Genomic DNA, 7,556 nt, shown 5'->3' on the forward strand with positions numbered 1-7,556 from the left:
TGAATTTGGAAATTACACAAAACTGAAACAACAAATAAAATTAATTTTGCAATGTTTTTCTGTATTCAAGTTTTCTCTCTTTTTGTTGATTTATAGTTTTTTTTTTCTAAATGTTTTTCTTTTTCTAGATTTCTAGATTTTGTTTAATTATAGTTTTTAAATTTGAGATTGTTTTGAAAAGTAAAAATAATTAAATAAACTCAAAAAATTGGAAAAAACCGCAAAACTTCAAAAACAAAACGTCCGGAATTGGGAAATTACAAAAAACTGAAAAAACAAACAAAATTAATTTTGCAATGTTTTTCTGTTTTCAAATTTTCTCCCTTTTTGTTGATTTATAGTTCATTTTTCTTCTAAATGTTTTTATTTTTCTCCTTTATTTGATTCCATTTTTATTTATCTTTTTTAACATGTTTTCAACTTTTTATTCTCTTTTTTTAACTCTGCTTTTCCAGTTTTTCAGGGTTTATAATTGGAATCACAAAATTTTGTTTAATTATAGTTTGAGGTTTTTTGACTTTTTTGAATTACTTTTGAAAACCCTTAAGTGTTTACTTATTAATTTTTTTATTTACGTCCATTCAGGATTTCTAGTTTTTTTACGTTATTTTTTGAGTTTTATTTACGATTTTTTATACTTTTTTAGCTAGGTATATGATTATTTCAGTTTGTTGCTCATTTCATGTTTCCACTTTTTCGAAGAATTTAAGTTTATTCAGCTTTTTTTCTACTTTGCTTTTAAATTTTTTCTGTTTAGTTTTTCTCCAATATTTTAGAATTTGATAAACCAAAAAGGACCTACTTGTGCCGGCATTTTCTCCAAGAAAAGCAACAACTGGAAATTGCCATCATTGATCATAAAATTGGCTTGTCGAATGATGGAATGTAAAGAAGCCTGCGAAGTGACCAACAATTGGGTCAACCAAGTCTCAACACTCCCTTCAGCCCTGACCGCCTTCTCCAATTGGATCATTTCCCCTTCGGAGGAGATGATCGCTGTGATTTTATTATACTCGATATCGTGGAATTTAACCCATCTGGTGTTGTCAAAAATGGACAGGAGATGGTTCTGGATGGTGTGCGAATCGGAGGCTTGACCCAGAATCTCCAAAAGGGCTGGATCCGAGACGAAGAAGAACCTCGGAAACATCATCCTCTTCCGTTCCAAATACCCACTCAAGGATTTCTGACACAACTCCAACTGTTCTTGCAAATGAGGCAAGAGTTGCTTGAGCATGTCATCCCCGACACAACACGCCACAACTCCTGGAGTTTCGTGTGCTCTTTGCATGATTTTCTGCCAGGATTTGTCGATTTTCGAGAAACGTTTGGCTTCTTTCGGGAGTTGTTTGGCGATGTCGCCACCGACGAACACGGCCTCCAGGTACACCCACATGTTCTGGACCAGCAACCAGCGTTCGAGGATCTCGTTGGTGTTGGATAAGTCGTGGACCCATTGCTGGATCTGTTTCCGGAATGGGGCGTTGTAGCGGTTTGAAAGGAGGGATCCAAGGACCATCAAACTGTCCTCGAGTTGGCCAATGGTCTCAGCTGTGGTGTCCCCACGCAAGAGCAACTCTCCACGATTGTTGAATGTCATGAAGGTTAGCTCATGGACCGACCATTCGTTTGTCACTTGACGGAGTTTGGCTTCGATGTCTTTTTCTTTCATAGCCGAAATACAAATGTCCTAGAAGAGCAAAATATTTTTTTTAACTATTAAAAAATAAATCTTCTGTGTTAAAATCAAGGAAAAGTGGATGAAAGATCGCTGAAATTGCTTTATTTGGACAGAAAACTGTATTTAAACAATTATTTTGTTGAAATACATTGATTTAGTTTGATTTCTGACTTAAAACCGAGCTAAGTCTATTGAAACTAGCACAAATTGCTTTATTTTGGCCTCAAATTGGAATTTAATCAATTATTTTTACATTTAAAATAATTTCTGAGTTAAAATCGAGCAAAATTACATTGGAAATGACGAAAATTGCTTTATTTTAGCAAAAATCCGTTATTTTAACATTTATTTTGTTGAAATTTATTGATTTAGGTTGATTTCTAGCTTAAAATTGAGCCAAATCGAATGAAAATAGCACAAATTATTTCATTTTGCCAAAAATCTATTATTTTAACATTTATTTTGTTGAAATTTATTAATTTAGGTTGATTTCTAGCTTAAAATTCAGCCAAATCGATTGGAAATTGAAAAAATTGCTTTATTTTGGCTTAAAATTGAAATTTGAGCAATTATTTTTATAAAATTCATTGGTTTGATTGATTTGTATTAAAATCGAGCAAAATTAGATTGGAATTAGCTCAAATTGCTTTATTTTGGCAGAAAACTTTTATTTCAACTTTTATTTTGTTGAAATACATTGATTTAGGTTAATTTCTGGCTTAAAATTAAGCAAAATCGATTGGAAATATCAAAAATTGCATAATTTTAACCCAGAATGGAAATTTGACAATTATTTTATAAAATACATTTATTTTGAATGACGAACATTGCTTTATTTTAGCAAAAATCCGTTATTTTAACATTTTTTTGTTGAAATTTATTGATTTAGGTTGATTTCTTGCTTAAAATTGAGCCAAATCGATTGGAAATAGAACACATTATTTTATTTTGGCTTAAAATTGAAATTTAAGCAATTATTTTTATAAAATACATTGATATAGAATGATTTCTGCTTTATTTTGACAAAAATCCGTTATTTTAACATTTATTTTGTTGAAATTCATTAATTTAGGTTGCCAAATCGATTGAAAATAGCACAAATTATTTCATTTTGGCTTAAAATTGAAATGTAAGCAATTATTTTTATAAAATACATTGATATAAGATGATTTTTGCTTTATTTTGACAAAAATTCATTATTTTAACATTTATTTTGTCGAAATTCATTGATCTAGGTTGATTTCTAGCTTAAAATGCAGCCAAATCGATTGGAAATTGCAAAAATTGCTTCATTTTGGCCTAAAATTGAAATTAAAGCAATTATTTCTATAAAATTCATTGGTTTTGATTGATTTCTGTATTAAAATCTAGCAAAATTAGATTGGAGTTAGCTCAAATTGTTTTATTTTGGCAGAAAACTTTTATTTCAACATTTATTTTGTTGAAATACATTGGTTTAGGTTAATTTCTGGCGTATAATTAAGCAAAATCGATTGTAAATAGCACAAATTGCATAATTTTAACCTAGAATTGAAGTTTAAGCAATTATTTTTTAAATACATTTATTTTGAATGACGAAAATTGCTTTATTTTAGCAAAAATTCGTTGTTCTAACATTTATTTTGTTGAAATTTATTGATTTACGTTGACTTCTTGCTTAAAATTGAGCCAAAACGATTGAAAATAGCGCACATTATTTTATTTTGGCTTAAAATTGAAATTTAAGCAATTATTTTTATAAAATACATTGATATAGGGTGATTTCTGCTTTATTTTGACAAAAATCCGTTATTTTAACATTTATTTTGTTGAAATTCATTGATTTAGGTTGATTTCTAGCTTAAAATTCAGCCAAATCGATTGGAAATTGCATAAATTGCAATAAATGCATTTTGGCTTAAAATTGAAATTTAAGCAATTATTTTTCTATATAATTTCTATAAAATTCATTAGTTTTCATTGATTTCTTTATTAAAATTGAGCAAAATTAGATTGGAATTAGTTCAAATTGCTTTATTTTGGCAGAAAACTCCTATTTAGTTGAAATACATTGATTTAAGTTAATTTCTGGCTTAAAATTAAGCAAAATTGATTGGAAATAGCACATATTGCTTAATTTTAACCTAGAATAGAAATTTGAGCGATTATTTTTATGAAATTCATTTATTTTGAATGATTCCGGTGTTAAAATAGAGCAAAATTGAATTGGAAATAGCTCACATTGCTTTATTTTTGCAGAAAACTGTTATTTATTTATTTATTTTCTTGAAATACCTTGATTCAAGTTAATATTAAGTTTTTAATATTCATCATTCTATTTTTTGCCATCGAAACAAAGCAAAAAATAACCACTCACTTCAATATCTTCTTTGTGTTGGAGTAAAGGCGCTTCAAGGATGTTTTTCAGGCAAAAACCTTCACTTTCAAATTCAAAAATGTGCTTCAACGAGTCCATAATTCTTTGCCAATGTCGTGGTTTCATCGCTTTGTTTGCCATCAGTTCCAAAAGGGGGCACATATCATTGAAATCGTCAATGGTTTTCTTCAAGGCGAAGAAAGCGGGCCATTCTTTCAGACCTTTGGGGAGTTTGCGACAGCGATTTTGAAACTCCATTAACTCGTTATTGATTTCTTCAATATTAACCTCCCCCCACGGAATATCGTAGTAACTTGTAACTCGATCAATGACGTCGTTGTAAAGTTTGTATAACTTTTGCAAAAGGTTCAACTCTTTGCGAATTTGAGCCAAATCGGGGTAATCGGTTTGGGGTAACCCGAAGAGTTCTTCGCCACTTTGGTACGTTTGGAGTTTGCGCCACATACCATCAAACCGGTTCTGAAATTGTCAAATTGTCAAACAATTTAGTTTTTCTACAGGGTGTTTCGTCTAAACCCCACATTAGAAGTTTTGGGAGTTTCAATAATCGTATTTTTTTGAAAATTGGTATATAGCCATAATCCATTAAGTTCTCCTAAATGAAAATATTTTCAAGATGGCGGCACTTCCTGTTACCCCGGAAGTGGATATCAACTTTGTTATTTAAAATTTTTATTGCGTTTTTAGATTACTTAAATGATTTTGAGAGAGTTTTCATTAACCTTCCCTATATCTAAGTTTAACCTAGCTAAAAAAGTATAAAAAATTGTAAATAAAACTCAAAAAATAACGTAAAAAACTAGAAATTGTGCATGGACGTAAATAAAAAAATTAATACGTAAAAACTTAAGGGTTTAAATTGAAAATAATTCAAAAATATACACCAAAAAAAGTCCAAACAATCTCAAATTTGAAAACTATAATTAAACAAAATCTAGAAATTTTATAAGTTTATAATTAAAATTATAAACCCCGAAAAACTGGAAAAGCAGAGTTAAAAAATGAAAGAATAACAAAAAGTTGAAAACACGTTAAAAAACTTTGAAAGGTAAATAATAAAGGAGAAAAATAAAAACATTTAGAAGAAAAATAAACTATAAATCAACAAAAAGAGAGAAAACTTGAACACAGAAAAACATTGCAAAATTAATTTTGTTTGTTTTATGAGTTTTTTATAATTTCCCAATTCAGGACGATTGTTTTTGAATTTTTGCTGTTTTTTCCAATTTTTTGAGTTTATTTAATTATTTTTACTTATCATACTTTGTATTCAAAATTTCAGCCTTTTCATTCTACTTTTTTACTTTCTTTTTTTGAAGGTTTTATACTCTTTGAATTCTTTATCTCAACTTTTGGTGCTTTCAGTTTTTTTTGTTCTTTTTACCTTTTCAATTCAAAAAAGTCCTGGAATTATTCATTTTTTCAATTATTCTGTTTATTTCGCTTACAAAGTTTTTTCTCCAATTTTATGATAATTTCGAAATTATGGGAGTTTAAGTTTTATTTCTTTTTATTTTTATTTTTATTTATTTTTGCTGGAAAAACTATTTTCCATGTTTTTTGCTGTAGGAGGCTATTAGAAGAGGAAATAAAATTTTTGTATCTTTACTAAATGATAATGAAACATATAAGATCATCAGAATCATTAAATAGACATAAAAAATTGTCAAATGTCAAAAAATAAATATCAAAATTTTTGGCAGATAGAATTTTTTAAACATTTTTTCCATGTTCGCGCGAGTTCTGGCGCACCCTGTATTTAGACCAATTTAATTTTTTTTTTATTTGAACCTTTCTGTTCAAAAATCGATAACTCTACCACTTTTTATTATATTGAGGGTATACGAGAGTGAAAGGTTAGATCTATCCTTTGGTGTATTTATAATTAGAAAAATAATTAACAAACCGCCAGAATTTTTCCAAATGAAATACCCCAATTTTTATTTTACTCAAGTTATGGTGACTTTTTGTTAAGACTACAAAAAATTTATTACTAACCAAACCCGTTTTCACATAGTTTTGCTATGGAAATCAAATATGTCAAAATTTTCTCTAAACAAACGTCAACAAATAGTGCCAAAATATGGAATCAAAGTTGCTCAAACTTAGATTTAATGAATTTATTTTGTACAAATCGATGCAGAATTAAATTCTCTTCCATTTAGTAAAATAAAAATTGAGGTATTTCATTTGGAAAAATAGAGTTATGAGTATTTGAATTATTACAAAGTAACCTTAAAATTTTGAGGTTGTTATTTTTTTATTTAATTTGAAAACACCAGAAGAAAGATGTAAGCTTTCTCTTTCAAACGTCACAAAAACAAATTCCAAATTTAAAAAAATGGCAGAGTTACCCATTTTTAAATTGGAAGGTGCAGATCCAAAAATTTTTTAAAAACTCTAAATATTCCAAAAACGGCTAAATTTAGCTGATGAAAACGCTCTTAAAATAACCCGATTAATCCAAAAATGCAGTAAAAAATATAACTTTCCATTTAAAATAAGAAAGTTGAGACCGACTTCCGGTATAACCGGAAGTGCCGCCATCTTGAAAATATTTTTATTTAGAAGGGCTTAATGGATTATAGCTATGTACCAATTTTCAAATAAATAAGATTATTCTAACTCATATTACTTCTAATATGGGGTTTAGAGGGAACCCCTGTATATATATTTTTTTTACTTGGAAGAGAATAAGTCGGTCGGAGGCTTCACGAGGGCTAAGCCCTGGTTGCATGGGTCCAGCAGTGCGGTACTCATTGCAATAATCAATTTTATCTTGACGAAACTTCTCCAAATTTGAACGCAAATCTTGCTGGAATTGGGGCTGCATTTCTAGGAGGTGCACGTGGACTTTTAGAGCATTTTTCAAGAGGCGATTCCACGTGTCTCTCAGATTGTCCACTTGTTCCATTATTTCGCGTTCAAATATTACATCGTATCGATTTAAAACGTTGAAAGCTTCCTACAAGCCAATATTGAGGGTTTATAAAAACCAAAGAGAAAATTTACTTCAATTGGATCAATTTTCAACTCCATGTCTACTTCTTGTTCCCGGATTTTTTTCAATGTGTCCATTATTAGGCGAACGTCGTCCAAATCGCGAATTGTGCGTTCCAATTTTCGCTCCATTTCGCTTATCACAGCATAGACGTAGTCCATTTCGCGTCTATACTTTTTCTTCATTGCTTGGCCAATTCTTAGTCAAAATTCACAAAATTAGACACAAATTTTAAGTAGAGGAATTTACATCATGTTTTTCCTAAATTTTGGTCTATTTCAACAAAGTGGAGTTACTAGAATTTAAAAAAATACAAAAACGAGCATCCAAATTAGAATTCCAAGTTTTGAAAATTAAAATTTTTGTTTGGTTGAACTACAAAAAAATACCAACAAATAAATTTAAAATTTAATTATGAATTGTGTCTTTGAAGGAAAATTTAAGCTTTGAAAAGAAAAATTCTGAATTTAAGAACAAAAATTTCAAAATTCAAAATT

The 7,556-nt window shown here is 29.2% G+C and overlaps 1 protein-coding gene across 1 annotated transcript in view; it reads right to left on the reverse strand.

Moving 5' to 3' along the window:
* LOC123014885 (dynein axonemal heavy chain 5) overlaps positions 1-7,556 on the reverse strand; it is a 58,893-nt gene that overhangs the window by 31,957 nt on the left and 19,380 nt on the right. Inside the window, 4 exon segments of the mRNA XM_044414182.1 lie at positions 803-1,690; positions 4,038-4,517; positions 6,742-7,023; positions 7,071-7,257. Of these exon segments, the coding sequence (XP_044270117.1) occupies positions 803-1,690; positions 4,038-4,517; positions 6,742-7,023; positions 7,071-7,257 (1,837 nt within the window).

The sequence above is a fragment of the Tribolium madens genome, unplaced genomic scaffold (assembly GCF_015345945.1).
Source record: "Tribolium madens isolate multiple individuals breed KSU strain unplaced genomic scaffold, Tmad_KSU_1.1 Scaffold_97;HRSCAF=244;Tcas5.2_LG3a, whole genome shotgun sequence".
Classification (NCBI taxonomy): domain Eukaryota; kingdom Metazoa; phylum Arthropoda; class Insecta; order Coleoptera; family Tenebrionidae; genus Tribolium; species Tribolium madens.